This window comes from Balaenoptera ricei, chromosome 3 (assembly GCF_028023285.1).
Source record: "Balaenoptera ricei isolate mBalRic1 chromosome 3, mBalRic1.hap2, whole genome shotgun sequence".
Taxonomy (NCBI): Eukaryota; Metazoa; Chordata; class Mammalia; order Artiodactyla; family Balaenopteridae; genus Balaenoptera; species Balaenoptera ricei.
The window spans coordinates 172,953,457-172,975,280 of NC_082641.1; the positions used below are offsets into that span (position 1 = coordinate 172,953,457).

Below are 21,824 nucleotides of genomic sequence, written 5' to 3' on the forward strand. Positions count from 1 at the left end.
TGCTACCTATAGTGGGCAGCTGGGATCAAAATGCACGGCGGAAAGCGCTGAAAGTGTTGTGTGACGGCCTTAATCACTGCGGCTCCCCTGGGAGGGGACACGTCACTAGCCCCATTTCACGGATGAGGAAGGTGAGACTCAGAAAAGGGGCGGTAAGCGGAGAAATCTAACATCTATTGATCGTCTCCTGTGTGCTGGGTTTTGTAAACACAGTATGTCAGGGCACCCTGCGGGAATAACTCAGGCTCTGAAATCAGATTTCCTGCGTTTGAATCCCAGTCCTATCACATGCTCTTGACAAGTTACTTAAACTCTCTGGGCTTCACTTTCCTTACCTGTTAAATAAGAGTCCTAGCTTCCAAGACAGAGCAGAGATTAAGCGACAGAATGCCTGGAAAATGTGCAAAGTAGGCTCTCTCACACAGCAAACCCTCAGAAGGTTCTAACCGGTGTAGGAAAGGAGACCGTAGTGTCGGTACTGACTGGTTCCAGCCCCAGCTTGCCTTCCTACTTGTTCTTAATGCTCTCTGCTTATATTTCCCCATTTGCAAAATGGGCAGAACTTTTTAACGTTCGTTATTGAGTTGTGATGAGAATTAAACGAGTTAGTGCAGGTAGAATGCTTAGAATGGAATCTGGCGTCGCATAAGCATCCTACAAGTGTTAACGTTTATTGTTTCTTCTTGGGCCCGGTTTTGAATCCTGGCACCCGCCACCACTTCCTTGCTGTGTGATCTGGAGCAGGCTTCTTCTTCTCTCTGTGCCTCCCTTTCTTATTTTCTATAAAGTGTGTGTGTGTGTTTATAAAATAATTCCTACCTAAAGATACTACTGTGAAGTTTAAACGAGATAATCCCGTAAAGAACCTAAAACAGTGCCTGGCACAGTAAACAGCAGATATTATTGTTTGCGTTTTTACAGGAAACTAAAGTTCCGAAAGGCAGAGCGACTTGTTTAAGGTCGCGGGACTAAATGGTGGCGAGGTCGGGACTCGAACTCTGCAGCAGAGCCAAGGTCCTGACGGGGATTCCGAGGGGCCGAGGGAAGAGACTGAGGAGAGAAGGGGCGCGCTCGGCGCTCGGCTGGCTTAGCCTCGGGGGCAGGCACTGGGGGCGGTGCGTAGGCGGGGCCACGGCCGCTCCTCCCCGGCCCGGCGGCGGCGGCGGCGGCGCGCCTTGCGCTCGCTCGGCGCTCGGCTGGGGCGGCCTGGCCCACAATGAATGGCCGCCGCGGCTGCCGCTGCTGCTGAAGCGGAGGCCGCGGAGGCCGCGGAGGCGGACGCCGAGGCCCCGGCGCAGGGGGGCGCGCCCCGGGCCCAGGCCCGGCCCCAGCCGCCGCTGCGGAGCTCGCCGGGAGCCCCCGGAGCGCGGCCACGGCGCAGGTGAGGCGGCCCGCCCCAGGCCCGGTTCCGGCCTCCTTTCGCCGGGGCGGGCGGAGGGCATCCGAGGTCCGGCTAAGGGCTGAGGGAGGAGGACATGGGGGCCTCCTCCGACCGGGGAGGAACTTGGTTAGCAGCCTGCACTGTGCCCCGGCCCGAGTGCGGAGAGTCCCGGTCCCCGCGAACGGCCTTGAGCGTTCAGCCCCGGGCCGGGCCGCGGAGCTTGGGGGCGTCGGGATCGGGCCCAGACCTCCTCCTGTCATTCCCCGCGAGAGGGGAGCGAGACCAGGCCCGGGCAGGTGCAGGGGTGGTTGGGGGCCGGGAAGTTGGAGGGAGGGCCGGTGGAAGAAAAGTGAGGAGGCGCCCGGGGAGACCGGAGGGGGAGGGGGAGGGGGAGGAGGAGTCGGGCTTTGGGCCGGCCGAATGGGGGAGGAGGGGAGAGTGGCTTGGCCGGAGGGAAACGGCCCCGAGGGGGGGCGGGGAGGGGCCGGGCTGGCAGGTACAGTCGGGGCGCTGGAGGAGGTGGGTCAGGTTACAGGCCTGGGGGCGGTTGAGGAGAAGCCCAGGAAGTGGGGCAGGGTGGGTGTGGGCGGAGTTAGTTCTAGTGGGGGCGGTTAGGAGATCCCTGAAATGTTTGCAGGGGTCACATGAGGTTTCGGTTCGGAGAGTGGGGAGGGGGTGGCGAGGGCCTGATACGGAGGCGATCAGGTAGGTTGAGGAACTACTGTAGGAGCTTTGGGAGTCCGGGGGAGGCAGAGCCTTTGGGCTAAGTAGGCTAGTGGGGATGTGGGAGCGGGTCCGGAGAAACTAGTGTGATCAAAATGCAAGTGCCAAGGCGCACCCCCTCCCCCCCTCTCCCGTCCAGGTGTTAGCCTGGGGCCAAATCTGAGGGGTTTCTTCTTTCTCACACCTCATCCCTGCCTGTCTCAGGCTCTGGGTCCCGACAAACCCTTTGGGCAAGCCTCTGCTGACTGCTCCAAGGTGCTAGCCCGGCAGCTGGGCGTTTGTGTGGGCAGCTTGGGAAATAGTCTGGAACACCTAGCTCGGGCATCTTGTTTACCACCCTTTTGCCCACCTCCACCCCATATATCGGCAGGGAGGCAGCTCGGCCCCTGTTATCTGAGTATCTTAGGGTCCTAAGATTCTTTCCCCACTTTTTGTGACCAGAGCCTTGAGGCTCAAGCCTAGGGGTTGGGACCTCACTACCTTTCAGGCACCAGCTCTCCGCAGGTGAGTTACTGGGAGGTGAGCATATAAAGCTCTGTTCATTGTGTCTTGAAGCCTGGAGGCATGGGGTTTGGAGAGGGTTGCGGGTTGGTCCAGGAAGGTCTGACCCGGCTCATCATTGTCTTGAAGGCTCCTGATGGGGTGAAGGCAGGTCACCAAGAAAGGGATCAAACCAGGCACCTACACCCTGGCCCAGGCCTTTGGCGCTCCGGGTCCCAGGGCTCTGCCTCTGCAGTGCTCTTCCTGGGGCAGGCCCTGTGCTGAGCTTGCTGGTTAGATGAGCTCATCGATTGCTCACCACCACCAGCTCAACTTAGGCCTTCTTCATGGTACAGGGGAGGAAGCCGCGGCTCGGTGGCTTGTCCCAGGTCCCACAGCTAAACAGTGGCAGACTGGGATTGACTGACCCTCAGCCCCAGCCCGCAGCCCCCTGGAGCTGGCCTTTGAGGGGCGTGACTGGAAGAGCTCACTGTTCTGGATTCCCTGGTGGGAATTCTCTGTCCAGGACTCTTCTCTTGCCTATCCCAAGGGATGGGTCAGTAGCCTTGCGGACAGTTTTCCTGGTGTTCCAGGGAGCCAGATCAGCGGAAGCTTTTTTCCCAGAGGCAAGGTCATCCCTGTTCTAATGGGAGCCAAGAGGTCAGGGGTCACAGAGCTGTGGGCTGGCAGAGGGAGGTGGTTATGAGGATGGAACCTGGCTCTGGAGCTGGATTTTTGCTTTTTTTCCTGGTTTATCTTTTCCTCTGTTTGGTCCCCGGTCAGACCACCCCTGCTTTTGTTCCTTCTCTCTGGGCTAACTGCAAAGCCGCTACCAGTGTGTCCTGGGAACGTTGACTTGGGAGCCTCAGCACCGGAGGCAGGAACCACAAACTGCTGGGTCGAGTGGTATCAGCTAGATCTGGGTTTAATGATGGGTTGTCACCTCATTCCCTCCCTTCCCCCAATCTCCTTGTAGTTCCTAGAACTGCCCCCACCTGGGCTCGGCCCTCCTCCCCTCTTTGGCTGGCCGCCTGGTTCTGGGAGGGGTAGAAACTGGGCCAGCAGCCCCATGTAAAGAAGCCTTCCCCCTGCCTGGTTGGGCTGAGGCTGGCTGCCGTGGCGCAGCCTGGGGCCTCAGCCGGGGCTCCGGGCTGGGTACTTAGGATGGGGCAGCTGCCTCCAGTCATAGAGCTGGAATGGGGGCAGAGACTGGTAGTAGTTGGCTGCTGTGTGTGGATGGCAGAGAAGGGGGCAGTGAGTCCGAGCCTGTGCCTGGAGCTGGAGAAAGCACTCTTAATAATTGCTTTTCTGTGAGGATTTAGGGTGCCCAGACCTGGGGCGCCAGAGGAGGCCAAAATAGCCTGGCAGGCAAGAGCAACAAGTAAAGGGACCCTTGGGACAGTTTGATTTCACATGGGTGTCAACTCCCTGCTGGGGCCCGGGGAGCAGCCCTGAAAAGCAGCTCCTAGAACTGCTCTCAGCAACTTCTAGTGAAGGCTAGACAAAGGTTTGTCTGAAGGTGACTGACCTCAGACAAACAAATGATCAAGCTCATTTCTGATATCCCCGCATTCATGAATATAGTAAAACCAAGTGAAGTGATGGTGCTGGGGTGGGTGGAAAGCATGAGATTTGGGTGGTCAGGGAAGGCTTCCAGGCGAGCTGAGCTCTGAATAATAAGAGATCAGCCTGCTGGTGGGGGAGCTGGGGCAGGGAGGGGCGAATGTTCTAGGCAGACAGGACAACACATTGAAAGCCTTTATTTAGCATGTGCCAGGCTCCTGCTAAGTGCTCTAAACATTTTGTGTTTATGAGGGAAGGAGTGAAGGGTGACCCTGGCGTGGAGATAGAGACCCTTAGTGCCGTTCCCAGAAAAGAAGCGTCTGATCTCAGGGTCTCCTGGATCCCCCCATCGCCCCCAGATGCAAGTCCAGACCCCTTGGCCTGCATCCAAGGCCTTCTAAAATCTGGTGCCCTGGCCGAGCAGTGGGGAGCCCCAGCAGGTTCTTGCGCAGGGCTGCAAGGAAATGAGTTTTGGTCAGTTTGGCAGGACCCGTCATGGAGGTCAGCCTGGAGGCATGGGGTTTGGAGAGGGTTGCGGGCTGGTCCAGGAAGGTCTGACCCGGCTCATCAGTGTCACTGCCAGAGACTGTGGTGGAGGAGGGCCTGCCAGGTTCAGGTGGGGCTTGCAGCATTTGAGGTGACAGTGAGCCGGCCTTGAAGACACGGAGGTGGTGTTTGCACCAGCCTCTGCTCCTTCTCTTGGGTCCCCCCTGCCTCTCATCAGTCCCATCCCTTTCCTGGGTGCCACGCTGCTCTGAGCACTTTTCCCCCCATTTGTAAATCACTTAAGCCTATGCCTAGCTTGAGCACACAGGCCCACCTCCCTGCCTCTGCTCCTGGGTCCCCTTGGTCAAGAGTGTCATCCCTCTGTCTCCTCCTGAAGAGCCTTCTGAGCCACAGAGGCTGTGAGGTGGGACTGAACAGGTGGCTGTCTCGTTGCGTCCAGTATCTGGTTGTGATCATTGCCCCTGTCTCCTCAGGATAGACAGGATGTGAAGGTCTCAGCATCCTTGGAGATCCGAGAGCCCTCTCTGAGGACCATGACTGAATTAAGCAGAGGGTGGGTAAAGGTGAGCAAACGTGGTGTAGTGGAGAGTCAGATTCCACTGTTAGCGCCACCTTGCTCAGCCAGGAGACCCTGGGCAAACGTTGTGGCCTTGGCGCCTCAGTTTCCGCATCTGATAAGTGGGGACAAGCAGGCATACCTGCACTGCAGTGGTTCTCAACCAGAGGTGATTCTGTCCCCCTCAAGGGATGCTTGGGAAATGTCTGGAGACATTTTTGGTTGTCACAGCTGTCACAGTAGAGGCCAGGAATGCTCCTCAATATCATATAATGTACAGGGCAGCCTCCACCACAGAGGATGATCTGGCCCCAGTGGCAGCAGGGCCTCAGTTGGGGCTCCCCGTGGCGTGGTTATTGGGAGGGTCATGTGAGAGGTTGGTGTCTGGGGTGTGATCAACTGGTGCTGGGAAGGCAGTGCGGGGAGCTCTCAGTAAGTACGGCCTGATAGCTCATGAAATGGCCTAAGGTTCTGGGAGGTGGTGAGCGGTATAAGATGCCTGTGCTGCTGTCAGGGAGTTTGCAGTCCTGCGAGGGGCTAGGGGGGCAGACAGAAGGGAACATAACTAATAATAGCAGCTGGGCACTGGCTGCAAAGTCAGCACCAACTTACCTACCCGTGTTACCTTAAGGTGGTTTAATCCTTAAAACAGCCTTGTGAGGTGGCTGCTTGTTTCATAGTTGGGAAAGACTGACGTGGGGGGGTGGTAAGCACTAGTACAGATAAATGTTTTCTGGGAGCGTAGAGGAAGGAAAGCGTAATTCTAAGCGGGAAGCTTTGTAAGGGATATTTGAGCCTAGTAAAACAGGATTCTGATTCTTTTGTCCTGCCAAGGCCCTGCAGGGTCTCCAAGCACATCTCCACGACCCATCCCCAGTAACCGCCCACCCGCCTGCCTCCTTTGTGTTAGCCTCCCCAAGGTCACCTCAGGGCCTTTGCACTTCCCTCCACCCTTTGTGCAGCTGCTGCCCCGCCCCCTTGTCCTTGGGTCTGGAGGCACACAGGGAGTATGAGGTAACTCACAAAGGTGGGCTTGAGGTCAGAGTGGGAGGGGGGTGGGGCCTGGCTGGGTTCTCCTAGGAGCTGCTGCAGGCGGAAGCCAGATTGCTGAGGACTTCGAGGAGAGAGTGGGAGGAGGGAGGGAGGAGAGGCAGCAGGCTAGAATGCTCATTCCCGGAGGTGGCAGTGAGGGGAGGAAGGGTAGAGAGTAGCTGGGGGAGGCTGGGTGAAGGAAGAAGGCCTCTGGGGGGGAACAGGGAGAGCAGCACCCAGAACCCTGGGGTTGGGGCCCCAGGTGGGCAGCAGACCCCAGCTTGGGTCATGGCTTCCCTTAGCTCTGGTTTCTCAGTTTTCCCAGTCATGAAATGGGTCTAGCTGAGGTGGCCGCCTGCCACAGGGAGCAGCAGGACCATGCAGAGGACGAGTGCAGCCTGGGCCGGCCGTGGTCAGGAAGCCCCAACACTCAGCTCCAGTGTCCCCTCCTCTGTGGCTCTTGGACAGGAGCCACGTGGCCTGGGTGCCATCCTGGGCCTTGCTCTCCTCATCTGTAAAATGGCAGGAAGACTCATTTCTTCCTCAGAAACTGGTGAGAGGAATAGCTGAGCCCTCATCAGGTGCTGGTGCACAGTAGGGGCAACGTCCATGCCACCTGTGGTTGCTAATCCTGTCACCCACTGTGGAGTTAACAGGAGGTTTTCAGGGAAAAAGAAAATGAATTAAATGTGCATGTACCTAAAAAAGATCTGTGCAGTCGGGTATCGCCTTGTTCTTCACTAGCTAATGTTTGCCTAAACTACCTTCCAGTTCGGCTCCTGCAGAGGGTCCGAATGGCTTTGGGCCAGGAATGCACCCCGAGCAGCCTGGGGGGTGTGCCACTTTCCTGCCCCCAGCTGTCACTCTGACCTCATGCTGAGCTGGGTGAAGGATTGTGGGGCTTTCCAGCGGCCTTCTGTCCTTCTTAGGCTTGGAGTTAGTGGGTTCCCTTAACCAGCTTACATGTCAATGGGCAGCTCACCACTTCCCTGGAAAGTCAGCCAGAAAAGACAGTCCTTGGTGAGGCAGACACAGATCTGTCCCCCAGCCTCTGCTGGCTGGGGTACCCAGAGCTCCCTCCTCAAAGAGCTGGCAGTTTCCACCCCCAGGAATTGCACTGCCACACAAGCACTTCCGCTGCAAGCCTGTCGCACCCCAGCGGGATCAGGCAGTAGGGCAGCAGTCGGTGGGAATCCCAAGTTCAGTTACATTGAGCCCCAAGTGGGACCCTGACTGCAGGCCACCCACCTGCTGTGGCTGCCAGAGGAGGGTGTCTGTCTGAGCAGCACCCTCTGCGTTGGCCCCGGCGGCCCCCACTGCGGTGCGGGTGGCACCCCTGCCCAGCCTCAGAGACCTCTTCCAAGTCCCCCCTCTGTTCTAGTCACAGTGCGACTAAAAGGGGAGTGTAGTTGTAAGTAACAGAAATAATTCTTCATTCATTCCGCAAACAACGATTGTGCGTCCACTGTGTGCCTGTCTAGTTGTAGGGGCAGGGGACATAGTAGTGTGAACCAGACAGGCAGTCACCCTGCCCTGGTGGAGCTCACACAAAGCCAAGGACACATCTAGTTGGTAGATGGTGGGAAGTGCCAAGGAGGAAAAATGAAGCAGGAGAAGTGGCCGGAGGAATCGGGGTTGGGAAAGGCTGTCTTTGGAAATCTGAGCTAGGGGATCAGGAGGGGATGAAGGGCTGTGACCATCTTGGGGCCTGCACTGTAGGAGGTCTGAGAGCAAGCAGTCCTTACTGTGCAGGGCCCCCTTACACATCGTAGGGGCCTAGGTGGTGAGAACTGGTTTTGAAGGAATCGGAGGTGTGAGTCCTAGGGTCTTCACCCAAGCAAGGAGGGCTAGATAGAGCCTGTGTACACTGCAGCCAGAGCAGGCTTGAGGGGAGGAGGGCTCGGCTGAGGAAGCATTGTGTGGGCATCTGGGGTATGTGCAAGTCTGCCGTCCAAGGGGAGGTCCAGGCCAGGGGCTCCATGAGGGAGTTGTGGGGTGAGTAGATGGTATTTGTTTAGTTTTTTTTTTTGGCCGCGGCATGCAGGATCTTCCCTGACCAGGGATTAAACCTGTGCCCCCTGCATTGGGAGCATGGAGTCTTAACCACTGGATCTCCAAGGAAGTCCAAGTAGATGGTGTTTTGAGCCTGTCTTAGTCTGCTTGGGTCGCCATAAGAAAATACCATAGACTGGGCGGCTTAAACAACAGACATTTGCTCACAGTTCTGGGGGCTGGAAGTCCAAGATGCCAGCGCGGTCAGGTTCTGGTTGGATTCTAGTGTGCTCACGTGGCCCTTAGTGTGTGCGCTTGGAGAGAGAAAGGGAAATCTCTCTTCCTCTTCTTATAAGGACAAAGAGTTCTGTTGCATTAGGGCCCCACTTTTATGACCTCTTTTAACCTTAATTACCTTCAAATAAGACCCTGTCTCCAAATACAACCACACGGGGGATTAGAACTTCAACTTAGGAATTGGGGTGGGCGACACAGTTTAGTCCACAGCAGAGCCCTGAGACTGGGTGTGATCCCCCAAGGAGAGAAGCAGACTAAAGACTGAGCCCAGAGCCAGCTTTGCCTTCCTCCAGTTTCTGGAAGGGCCGTGCCTGCTTCTCCCTTGGGGCTCTGCACACTTTCCTTGTGCCTTGAGGGCCACGCTCCCAGCCCACCACTGCCCCGTTAGATCACCCCCCACCTCCACCCCCTTGTGCCCCCCAGATCTCAGCTCCAGTGTCCCCTCCTCTGCGTGAGATCAGAGGTGTGGACCTGCAGCTCGTTGATCCGAGTGACCCTGGATAAATGGTCGTGTCTCTCGCTGGACCACGAGCTCCGGAGGCAGGGCCTTGTCTTAGTGGTGGCCTGCCCCAGGCTCTGGGCACTTCCTGCCCCAGGCAAGGCGCTTGGCAAATATTTGTTGAGTGACTGTTGAGAGGCCATGGAAACCATGTGTCGTGCCCTTGCGTCTCGTCAGGAAACCCACCCTCTTCCGGGGCCAGGAGTAGCGATGGAAGGGTCCCCTTGGCCTTGTGTGGGTCTGGGGGCTACCCCTTCCCTCCAGGGGGATCTGGGCACCCCAGAAGGTGTGCGGACTGATGTGCCAAGTTGTGAGGAGAGAGAATTCAAATACGGTTTTCTGCCCAGGAGAGATTATAGTCAAGTGGGATTTAATGTTCTCAGAGGTAAGCATAAGGGCCCTATGGCTTTGGGGTTGGGGGGAGTGCAGAAGAGGGCATCTTCTCCAGTCTGGTGAGTTCTCAGAGCACGGGGCAGCTGAGGGTGAAGGAGGAAGATGTGGGTAGTGGGAGAAGGGTGCTCCGGGCAGGGTGCACAGCTTGGGTAAAGGTCTGGCTGAGGGGAACCGTGCAGTACAGGCGAGGGGCTCGGGCTGGTGAGGACTGAACTGTAGGCTGGTTTAGAGAACCGCCCCGCCCCCCCCGCCCCCCCCAGCTCTCCATCCTACCACTTCCCAACCAGCAGGTGACCCAGGCTGAGCGCCAGCTGCTTTCAACCTGTTTCCTCTGGAAGCCCGATCTGGCTCCATGGCTCCTCCCTCACGGGCGGTGTAGGTGAGGGGCAGGACCACCGGCCATTGTTTTTCTGAGTCCGGCAGCCTGGATTGGTGCCGCGATCCAGGGGTGGGTCTCTGGGGTCTCCAGTGGTCTCCAGTGGCCTCTTCCACCTCCACCCCCCCCCCCCACATACCCTGTCCTACTTACAGGGGCAGCGAGGCAGACGTAGCACCCCACTCCCTGTCACTGCAGAGGGTGCGTGCCTGTGCACGGATTGCATCAGCCTTTTGCACAAGTTGTGTTCCCGCCCCGCCATTGCTAGTCGAAGGCTTCAAAGCGCTGGGTGCTGGGCTCTGAGGCCCCATGGGGTTCACGAGGCCTGGGGACCCCAGACTGAATGTCAGGTTGGCTCTCGCCCTCGGGAGCCCTCCTCCTTGCGTCTCTGTTCCCTCCTGTTGAGAACCTTATCGCCCCCATGCTGAGCGCTCACCACAAAGCCATCCTGCACCAGTTCCCGGTGAGGGGTCAGGCCCTGAAGTCCAACTGCTTGGGACGGGGCAGGGCGGTGCTGTGATCCCCACCCATAAAGTGGGGCCCTGCTAGCCTTCACTGCAGAGTGCTGCGAGCACTTCGGTAGCCTTCGGGAAATGCGTGCAACAGTGTCCAGCACACCGAGCACAGTTAGGAGGACACTTTGGAACACCCTCCGTGGCCCCAGAAGCATCCACACCCATATGTGTACTGCCTCAGCCCCCTCCCCCCGTTCCCCCATGCTTCCCCACCCCCACCCCGCAGCTGCCCTTTCCCAGGCAGGAGCAGTCTATTCCTGCCTTGGTACACTATTTGACACGTTTACAAATATTTATTGACCGCCTCTCTCTGTTCTGATGAGCTAATCATGAACAAATCTGCCAGCATGCCTGCCTTCTCTGGAGTTGACAGTCTCCTTGGAGGAGTACCTATCTATACAACTTTTTTTGGCCGCGCTGTGCAGCATGCAGGATCTTAGTTCTCCAGCCAGGGATCGAACCCGGGCCCCCTGCAGTAGAAGCTCGGAGTCTTAACCACTCGACCGCTAGGGAAGTCCCCTGTCTACAACTTTTTTTTTTTTTTTCCTTTTAATATATTTATTTATTTTTATTTATGGCTGTGTTGGGTCTTCGTTTCCGTGTGAGGGCTTTCTCTAGTTGCGGCAAGCGGGGGCCACTCTTCATCGCGGTGCGCGGGCCTCTCACTATCGTGGCCTCTGTTGTTGCGGAGCACAGGCTCCAGACGCGCAGGCTCAGTAGCTGTGGCTCACGGGCCTAGTTGCTCCGCGGCATGTGGGATCCTCCCAGACCAGGGCTCGAACCTGTGTGCCCTGCATTGGCAGGCAGATTCTCAACCACTGCGCCACCAGGGAAGCCCCCCCTGTCTACAACTTTTAAAACAATACCCTGTCTCCCGTAGAGACTCATTCCTGAGTCACTCACCCCCTTCTCTCTGTCCCCGCCGCTGATGCTGGGAATTCTCCCAAAGCTGGTCTGGGCCCAGTCTCCCTTGCTCCAGGCTTCCCATTGCTCACTCTGACATTCATCCTCACCAGGCCAGGGCCCACCTGTCCCACACCCCGTGCCGCTCTCCAGCCACACTGGCCTCCTTTGGCATCTCCAGACCGCACCTGGTTCCTTCCTGCCCAGGACTGTTGGTTGCTGTCTCCATGTCCCCATCTTTACCTCGCCCACTCAGTGACACACTCACCCCAACTAAAATTAAATCACACCCTGTGTCTCCTCACTAGACAGTGAGCTACGTGTGGGCACAACCAGTCCTCTTCAGGGCTGTGTGCCCAGCACCTTGCAGTCCATGGGGTGGGTTGGATGTATACCTCCCCATTTTACACATAAACAAACTGAAGCACAGAGAGGTGAGGGGCTGGCCTGAGGTCATGCAGCTTCAGAGTGGGGCTAGCAGCAGAACCCAGGTCTGAGGGGCTCTGGCCCCACCGCATGCATGTCCTGCCTTGGTCCTCCCCCTTGGGGTGTAAGCCTTCCAAGCCAGGGGTCTAGAGCACGCCTCCAGGGACTAGAGGCCAGGCAGCCTCTTCCTTGGCTGCTTGGGCCCTAGGACCCGGGGGGTCTTCAGTTTGGCAGCCTGGGGAGGTGGGTCAGGGCTGCCAGGGCCCTGGAGGAGGCTCTCTGGGCTCTATCCTTTGCCTCCTCTTGGTGCCTCAGTTTCCCCTACCGCCTCGTTCAGAGGCCCAGCTCTGAATGAGGAGGTAGGAGAAACTGAAGCACCAGCTCCTAGCCTGTCCGGCCCTTAGTTTGACCTCCTGGGACGTGCATGCTGCCGTCTAATTAGGATTTCCCCGTCTCCGTCTCCCCCTCCTGATTGCCTTTTTGTTTTTCACGGTGGCGTCAATGATTTTGATGAGGAAGAGGAGGGTACAGCAGAGGGGAATCATGGATTTCAGTGCCCAGAGAGATCTGGGTGAGCCAGGACTCACCCTTGCCCTGAAGTGCACCTCTGAGCCCATGGGCACATGGCCCCTTGTGTTCCTCCAGGTAGCCCTTTCTGAATGAACCTGGGTAGGGCCCAAGTCTTCACTGCATCCCCAATCCTCAGCCCACAGAGGCAGCTTAGAATAGACTGGTTAGTGAAAAAAACCTGAAAGATGCATGAGAGCTAACATGGGAGTGAGAGAAGAACAGCTGGGAGCTCTAGTTAGTTCCTGCCTCAGGGCCTTTGCACACACTCTTTACCTTTTTCCTCTTTCTTCTCACCAGCCTGACTCTCTGCTCAGGCCTCTCTTCTCACCCGTACCTGCCCATTCAGGACTACTGCCCTCCACAACTATAGAATGGCAGGGGACTCAGTTTTACCAATGGGGGCACTTGTAAAGCCATATCTTACCTCAGAGCCCTTTTATGATTGCCCCCAGAGCATCAGGCATGCTGTCCTCACCTGACCAGTTCTTCCCTCCTGGGTTGGAACATGCACTGATGGAATAGGCTCTGATGCAGAAGGTCACACATTTGAGAGGTGCCAGGGCCCCCCAGGTGGTACTTCACAGGTCAGGATGGGGGTGGGCTCCCTGAGCAGGGTCTCATGCAGTTCCTTAAATTCACATTTCTTTCTCCACCCACCCCTCAAGCACTTTGGGGTGAATTGTTTGTGGTGTGATTTCACACACTTTATTTTTTTATTTTATTTTGTTTTTTAAAAATTATTTTATTTTTGGCTGCGTTGGGTCTTTGTTGCTGTGCGCAGGCTTTCTCTAGTTGCGGCGAGTGGGGGCTACTCTTCGTTACGGTGCATGGGCTTCTCTTGTTGCGGAGCATGGGCTCTAGGCGCGCAGGCTTCAGTAGTTGTGGCTCACGGGCTCTAGAGCGCAGGCTCAGTAGTTGTGGTGCACGGGCTTAGTTGCTCCGTGGCATGTGGGATCTTCCCGGACCAGGGCTTGAACCCGTGTCTCCTGCACTGGCAGGCAGGTTCTTAACCACTGCGCTACCAGGGAAGTCCCACACACTTTATTTTTAAATATTACTTACTTTTGTAAATAGGCAATACATTCACCAGGTTCAAAACTTAAAAGACCGTAAGATGGAATTCCCTGGCAGTCCAGTGGTTAGGACTCTGAGCTTTCACTGCCAAGGGCCTGGGTTCAATCCCTGGTCAGGGAACTAAGATCCCACAAGCCGTGTGGTGTGGCCAAAAAAAAAAAAGAAAAGAAAAAAAGACCCTAAGAATGTACATGGTAAGTCTCATCCCCAGTTCTACACAGAGGACATTAGTCTTACGGTTTCTTTCTTCTTTTTACAGCTTTATTGAGATGCACATACCAAGCAGTTCACCCATTTAAAGTGTACAGGTTCAGGAGTTTTTAGTATATTCAGAGTTGTGCATCCATCACCACAATTTCTGAACATCTTTCACGAGGGCAAGAAGAAACCCTGCACCTGTTTGCTCACACTCCCCTAATCCTCCAAGCACCCCCAGCCCCAGGCAACCACTAGTCTGCTTTCTGTCTCTTATTGATTTGCTTGTTCTGGACAGTTCATATAAATGGGATTATATAATATGTGGTCTTTTTGTCTGGCTTCTTGCATTTAGCATAATGTTTTCAGCGTTTATCCAAGTTGTGGCATGTAGCAGTAGTGCATTCCTCTTTATGACTGAGTAGTATTCCATTGTGGATCGACCATATTTTGTTTATCCATTCATCAGTTGATGGACATTTGGGTTGTTTCCACCTTTTGCCTATTGTGGACAGTGCTGCTGTAAACATTCACGTACAGGTGAATGTGTGGATATATGTTTTCGTTTCTCAGGAATAATTCCTAGAAGTGGAATTCCTGGGTCATATGGCAACTTCACGTTTAACCATTTCAGGAACGGTTTTCCACAGCAGCTGCACCATTTCACATTCCCACCAGCAGTGTAGGAGGGTTCCGGTTCATTTCTCATCCTCACCAATACTTATCTTTTTTATTCTAGCCAGCCTAGTGGGTGTGGAATGGTGTCTCATTGTGGTTTGGATTTGCATTGCCCTGGTGACTAGTGATGTTCTCATGCAGTTTCAGGGTTTCTCGAGTGGTCATTCAGTCATTCAGCAAATGGTGATTGAGGGTCACGTGCTCAGCACTGCAAACGCAGTGTGAAAAATCGGATGACTCTGCCTTCTTGGTGTCTCTATGCCTGTTACCCTATGTGTGTAGTGCTAGTGGTGGTTCATGCTCATGGGGGCTCACTGTGTTATCTCATTTAATATTCAAGCACAGACGTGTAAGTATGCCTTTGCCCTCCTTTCTGCAAAGGGACGGCACAGGCCACCCCGGCCTATAGCTGACTTAGCTGATTTGACAGTCTGTCACAGAGGAAAGGCCATGCTGGGACAGGAGTGGGCGGCACCTGCGATTCTTACAGTCGTGGCAAATTCCACCACATGGATGTCCACGCTCCCGTGTGTCTCCCTGCGGCGGGCTGAGTCTGCCGTCTGACCCTGTCCCTCCGTCTCTCCCTGTCCCCTGCGCAGCCGCCGCCGCCATGGCCCAGACCCTGCAGATGGAGATCCCGAACTTCGGCAACAGCATTCTGGAGTGCCTCAACGAGCAGCGGCTGCAGGGCCTGTACTGTGATGTCTCCGTGGTGGTCAAGGGCCATGCCTTCAAGGCCCACCGGGCCGTGCTGGCCGCCAGCAGCTCCTACTTCCGGGACCTGTTCAACAGCAGCCGGAGTGCGGTGGTGGAGCTGCCGGCGGCTGTGCAGCCCCAGTCCTTCCAGCAGATCCTCAGCTTCTGCTACACGGGCCGACTGAGCATGAACATGGGCGACCAGTTCCTGCTCATGTACACAGCTGGCTTCCTGCAGATCCAGGAGATCATGGAGAAGGGCACAGAGTTCTTCCTCAAGGTGAGCTCCCCCAGCTGTGACTCCCAGGGCCTGCACGCCGAGGAGGCCCCCTCGTCCGAGCCCCAGAGCCCTGTGGCGCAGACGTCGAGCTGGCCGGCCTGCGGCACCCCACTGCCCCTCGTGTCTCGCGTCAAGACGGAGCAGCAGGAGTCGGACTCCGTGCAGTGCACGCCCGTGGCCAAGCGGCTGTGGGACAGCAGCCAGAAGGAGGCCGGCGGTGGCAGCAGTGGCAACGGCAGCCGCAAAATGGCCAAGTTCTCCGCGCCGGACCTGGCCGCCAACCGGCCGCCCCAGCAGGCCCCGGTGGTGGCGGCGGCACAGCCCACCGGAGTGGCGGCGGGGCCCGGGGCCGGGCAGCCGGCGGGGGGCGTGGCGGCAGCGGCCGGCGGAGTGGTGAGTGGGCCCAGCACGTCGGAGCGGACCAGCCCGGGCACCTCAAGCGCTTACACCAGCGACAGCCCCGGCTCTTACCACGAGGAGGATGAGGAGGAGGACGCGGGCGAGGAGGGCACAGACGAGCAGTACCGACAGATCTGCAATATGTACACCATGTACAGCATGATGAACGTCGGCCAGACCGGTGAGGTGCCCCACCACAACCCCAAGCCTGGCCCCCCGCCCCCGCCCCCGCCCCCGCCCCCAACACACCGCTTTCGCCCCCGACAGCCGAGAAGGTGGAGGCCCTCCCTGAGCAGGTGGCCCCCGAGTCCCGGAATCGCATCCGAGTGCGGCAAGACCTGGCGTCTCTCCCTGCTGAGCTCATCAACCAGATCGGCAACCGCTGCCACCCCAAGCTCTACGATGAGGGTGACCCCTCTGAGAAGCTGGAGCTGGTAACAGGTGGGCTGGCCTCACTTGCTCCCTGAATTCCCCCTTCCCCCACCTTGGGCCTCGATGCCCTCTGGGCCAGCAGCCTGCAGCACAGTGCTTAGGAGCCGGGCTCAAGGTCCAACCCCAGCCCTGCCGCCCGCTGGCTGTGTCCTGGGGCAGCTCACACCGCTTTGCATTGATATAAATCAAAGACTGGCTTGTAGGTTTCCACCCCAGAGTCTAGTGTAAGTGTGGGCCATCATTGTTGGCCACGTGGGAGTAGATCAGTGGCTTCATAGCGTGGTTTGAGGGTTGATTAACACGGTGGTTAAGAATTTGGCCCTCGGACTCAGGGTGCCAGGGTGCGAGCCTCTGCTGCTGTTCTTTCTGATGCTGTTGGTTTTGTGGGCAAGGGCCTGGCACGTTGGGTGTCCCGTGGACGGTGGCGCCACAGTCTCTGTCCTTTCCTGAGTGTTGAGGAGGACGCTGTAAGTTGAGTGGTGGTGGGGGGCTGGTCTTGGTTGGGCCCAGGCCGGGGCGTGGCCTAGTGGGGAACATGGCGGTTTGCCCCCCACACCCATCATCCTCTGGCTCCGCCCCCCCCCCTCCAGGCACCAACGTGTACATCACCAGGGCGCAGCTCATGAACTGCCACGTCAGTGCGGGCACGCGGCACAAGGTCCTGCTGCGGCGCCTCCTGGCCTCCTTCTTTGACCGGTGAGGCCCATGCCAGAGCCCCGGTGTGGGGGAGGACGGGGTGCCCCATGCCCCCCCACCACCACAGGGGGCCTGACTCCCCTCCCCCATACCCCTCGCCCAGGAACACGCTGGCCAACAGCTGTGGCACCGGCATCCGCTCTTCCAGTAACAACCCCAGCCGCAAACCGCTGGATAGTCGCGTCCTGCACGCTGTCAAGTGTAAGTGTCCACCTTTCTGGAGTCGGGGTTGGGGGATGGAGGTCTGGATCAGGCAGGTGGTCCTTTTCTCTGGTGTTGGCCCTGATGGATGGGTAGGTAGGGTTTGGTGTTAAGAAGGATTCTGAGGTTCAGTCTAGGCTTGTTGGGAAGAGGGCTGTGATTGGTTAGAGGGTTCTTGGTTAGAGATTTCTTGAGGGGGTGGGTAGGACACTGAAGGAAAGCCACAAAGCCTATGGGAGGGGAGGTCTCAAACTTATGCTGGTCGTCAGAGTGATGAAGTGGCCAGGCCTCAGCCAGTTGTCAGGAGGGAAGTCTAGGTTTTCAAGTGGACTCTCCCAGTTTCTAAATTCTGGTAAATGACCCACATTTTTCAAGAGCACTGGGCCATCCCGCATCAAATCCACACATCCCATATGCATGGCCAAGCTCTGTCAGTCCTGGGCCCACTGATGTGGTTTAGCGTGTTGTCCGCAAGGCCTCAGTTTCCTCATCTCCAAGGGGGGGGGCGTTCAGGGGTGCCATGGTTGGGGGGGGGGCGGAGATTCAGGAGCAGCGTGGGGGCTGAGTGCCTGTTGGGAGGGTGGGAGGCCCAGGCCACACTCGGCATGAGCTACCCATTCTGCCCGCACAGACTACTGCCAGAACTTTGCTCCCAACTTCAAGGAGAGCGAGATGAACGCCATCGCAGCCGACATGTGCACCAATGCCCGCCGCGTTGTGAGGAAGAGCTGGATCCCTAAGGTCAAGCCGCTTATGGCCGAGGGTGACGCCTACACCACCTTCATCAGCTACACGGGCAAGATAGAGCCGGACATGATGGGTGTGGAGCACGGCTTCGAGACGGCCAGCCATGACGGCGAGGCCGGCCCCTCGGCCGAGGAGGCCCTCCAGTAACCCCCACCGGACCCTCCCGCGGGGCTGTCACACTCCCCCTCCTGTCACACCCGCCCGCCATCTTGGTCACGAGCTACTGTCTGTCCTTCCCCAGGACCCGCGGGGGGCACTGCATGCTCCCGGCCCCTCTGCCTCCCCGTCCCACCCCCTGACCCCAATCCGATCGGGGATCCGGGCTGGGAGAGGACGGCAGGGGGTGCGAGGTCTGCGTTGCCTTCTGTAGCACACACTCGTGCACAGTTGGGGGGCTCTTGCTCCCCCTCTCCTAACCCCTAGCAACTGTCTCCCCACTCACCAGGCCAGGCACAGGGAGGGGCTGGCCTGGGGGGCTTGGGAAGACCCCCTTCCCAGGCGCTGGGCCACCTAGCCGGAGCATTCCTCAGCCTCCGCCCACCACTGCAGCCCCTTGGGACTCACAGGGGCCCCGGGTTCTCAGGACCCCTCCCGCCACCACCTCCCAGTGCTTCCACGTTTCCAAAAGCGCCTTCCTGTCTCCCTCGTCTGTCCCTGCGCCTGGGGGCTGGGGTAGGCGAGGCCGTGAGGACTGCCCATTTTACAGCTGAGGAAACTGAGGCTCAGAGAAACTCCATGACCGACCTAAGGTGGTGGGCGGTGGCAGGCCCAGCGCCCTTCTCTTCCCCCACCTGTGCTCAGCCTCTCTTGCCGCCACCAGCCCCCTGGGGCCTGAGAGGGGCAGGTCCTGAGAGGGGGGCCCTTGGGGGCAGACCGAGGGTCTCTGAGGATAGAAGAAGTTTCCGGGGCTCGCAGAAGCGTGTGGGTGTGCATGTGTGTGTGTGCGCGCGTGCGTGTGTAGAAGTTTTGCTTTTAAACAGATGAAGACGTGAGAGGCAGTAGGACCAGGGGTGGAACCCAGGGGAGCAGGCTGGGGGGTGCTGCTGCCTTTCCCTCCCTTCCCCCCCCCCACCCCCCACGGCAGGGCTCCCAGCCCCCACCCCCTGTACATACTTTTTAAAACATTTTTTTAGCTAATGAAATATTGAAGTATAAGATTCCTTTTATTTTTCAAACCAACGGGACCGTGTCTGATGTCCCCTTCGGTCCTCGGGGCTGTGGAAGGCAGGATGGAGTGGGGAGCCAGGGGCAGGCTGAATGCGCGTGTGTGTGGAGTGGGAGCGCGTGTTGCCGGGGTGGGGGGGCCCCCAGGCCCCGCTCTGCCTGGGCTCCCGTGGGTCTGGCCGGCTCACACTCAACCCCAGGGCCTCCTCCCAAGGGCTACATTGCAAGGGTGTCCCTGGTTTGTCCAGTTGGCTGAGTCCAGCTCCTGGCAGGGCCGGGTCCGCTTCATGGTTAAAGATTGTTTGCAGAATCTTCTTTTACCATTCCTCTCTTTCTATCCTTGGCCTAGCTCCACGAGTGGTTTTGTGTTTTTTTTTTGAGTTCTACATGTAAACTCGGAGGGTTCTTTTTGTTTTTTTAACTCTCCCCCCTGCACCCCTCCCCACACACGCTGGGTGTCCGTTTCTTTGCAATTTCACATTTTTGTCTCTAGCCCTGGTTCTCACCGCCTCTGTCTCCCCCGCAGTCTGACTAGCCCATTGCTCCCAGCAGCCTCTCTCTCTCCCCAAAGGCAAGGGGATTACGGGAGGTGGGGTGGGGGCCAGCTGGACCACTGGGATCTGACCTGGAGGCCTGCCCCCCACCCCAGGAGCCCCTGCCAGCCTGCGGAGAGCGGGTCCTTCCTGACATCTGCTTGCTGCCAGCGTGGGGGGCGCGGGGGGGGTCAGTCCAGCGGGGCCCTGGCGCTCTGCTTTCCTGGCCCAGCCCCAGTACCTTAGCCCTCAGCCAGCCCAGAGTGCGTGGGGGGAGTCGACAGCCCCAGCTAAAGCACAAGCACCTTAGTCGCACCTCCCCTGCCCCCTCATCCTGGCCTTGACACCCCACCCCAGCGTAGATCCCAAAGCACAATATCCTGGTTACTTGGCAAGCTGCCGGGCCGACCAAGGCCGAGGGGTGGGCTGGGGCTCCAGCCAGACCCCCAAAGGAAGCAGGAGTCCCCAGGCGCTCCCCTCCTTCCAGGCCTTAGCGGGGGCCAGCTCTCTGGGACTGGGGTCTTCTCCCTCCCCACCCCCTTGTCCTGGGCAGGCCCCTGTCCAGCCCCTCCTCGCCTTGTCCTTGGGTGGGGCTTGCCCCGTCCCTCCTCCGAGCCCCTGCAGCACTGGGTTGGGTGGCAGAGCCCTCTTGTTTCAGGGACTCTAGGAGGTTCCCCTGGCTCCCTGGACTGTGTGTATAGGTCTGGGGAGGGGGCGGGGGAGAGGGGCTGGGCAGGGGCGCAGGGGAGGAAACTCCTCACCAGGAGAGCCAAAGACAGGGTTGTGCCTTACCCCAGGAGCCACCCCTGCGCCCTCCCGCCCTGCCCTCCCCGCTCTTGGGCGGCCTGCTGCTTTTCCTGCTTTCCCTTCCCCTGGCCCGGCCCTGCCCTGAGCTGCATGGACCCCCCGCCCACCCCCACCCCCCGGGGCAGCCAGGAAGGAACATGAATGGAGGATCACCGACCAACGCAAAAAAGACTATGGGGGCCCCCCTCCACCCCCCCCCCCGGCCGCCCATTCACCCACGTCTCTTTCACGCAGGACAGACCACCCGCCCTGTCCGCGTGGAGTGCCAACACCCTCCCTGCCCTGGGCCGAGCCCCTCCTCCCCGGGCCCATAAGTGAGATTGCACATTAACTACTGTAAGAAGAGGAGCCGCACTGGGAAATGTGAACCATGAGAATATCAGTGATACTGATGAGGAGAATAAACTAAACGCCTTTGTAACAGCCCTGCTGCAAGCTGCTCACTGGGGGCGCGGGGTGGTGGGCCCAGGAAGGGACGCTGGCTGCACACTAGGGCCCCCCTCCTTCTGCAGAGCAACATCCCCATTCCCCAGGGCTTCACACTGACAAATGCAGTGGGGGCCCGGCTCAGGGTGTGCTCAGAACGGCCATGCCAAACGTCATGCCTCAGAATGTCGGCCTGAGGGGAGGGCCCTCTTTAGGCGGGAAAACAGCTTCCAGCAGCTTCCAGGTTGCCCCAGTATGTACAAACAACACCCTCCCTAGGCTGTTCCCTCACACGTGTGAGCCCTAAATCCTGCATGGGCGTCCCACGGGAGCCCCTCCAAAGCTAGAAGGGTAGCTGCTCCATGGAATTATGTGTATTACAGACCCACTCACTGCCCTTCCATGATATTTGACACTCCCAGCCCCAGAAACGTGTCCTGAACATAAGCCCATACCCTTCGCCCCGTCCCGAGCCACTGCGTCCAGAATGAACACTAAAATCAGAAGAAGAAACACTAAAGTCGGGATGGCAAGCCTAAAATCAGCCGGTGGTTGTTTAAAATACCTGGAAGAGGGACTTCCCTGGCGGTCCAGTGGTTAAGACTCCGCGCTTCCACTGCAGGTGGCACGGGTTGGATCCCTGGTCAGGGAACTAAGATCCCACATGCTGTGCAGGGTGGCCAAAAAACAAACAAAACTGGAAGAGCTGTAGGGTCCTGAGGATATGAGTGGGAAAATGTTCTAACCACCGAAATAGAAAAGATGCAATGTGCCCTAGGGTCCCATTGATTCAGAGATGTCTCAAGTAGTGTGGGAAGACTACTGACAGACCTTAGGGATTCCATCAGATCAAAAGATCTTTGCTGGGGAGGTGGACAAGGGGTTTCATCTCCGCCCAGTCCAGGTCTGACCACCCCATGATGATCGGAGGGAGCTCCAGACTTCCTTGGGGCAGATAATTGAGGGTGACTCAATTCACAGGGTGACTTGGGCATGTTTCAGTAAGACCAGCCCCCTCCGGAGTCCTGAAGCCCAGCTTCAGCCAACAGAAAGCAGGGGTTTGGGGGAGCCAACAGCCTCGTCAACAAAAATCCTCCGGTGACTCTGGTCCAGAGTCACCTCAAGTAACAGGAAGTCTGTCTGTCTTAACATGTAGGCAAGCCCAGGTAGGTGGAAACACTGTCAGACTCCCAGAAGCACATTTTTTAACCCCAGGAAGACTTAGAACCAAGTGTAGAATGGATCAAGACAACCTGAACCACAGCATTAGTGGTAGTGGTTTT

At 57.9% G+C, this 21,824-nt stretch overlaps 1 protein-coding gene across 4 annotated transcripts; it reads left to right on the forward strand.

Annotated features, from left to right (window-relative positions):
* Positions 1-24: 24 nt before the first annotated feature.
* Positions 25-20,538, forward strand: NACC1 (nucleus accumbens associated 1). Of its 4 annotated transcripts, none has more exons than XM_059918268.1 (6): positions 25-131; positions 14,760-15,716; positions 15,803-15,976; positions 16,558-16,663; positions 16,767-16,864; positions 17,496-20,538. In XM_059918268.1, the coding sequence occupies exons 2-6, from the start codon at positions 14,771-14,773 to the stop codon at positions 17,756-17,758; spliced, it is 1,587 nt and encodes a 528-aa protein (XP_059774251.1). In that variant the 5' UTR covers positions 25-131; positions 14,760-14,770; the 3' UTR covers positions 17,759-20,538. The 4 variants fall into 4 exon arrangements, with proteins under 4 accessions (XP_059774251.1, XP_059774254.1, XP_059774252.1 ...); XM_059918271.1 differs by having other exon boundaries at positions 130-152; XM_059918269.1 differs by lacking the exon at positions 25-131 and adding an exon at positions 1,323-1,381.
* Positions 20,539-21,824: the final 1,286 nt, after the last annotated feature.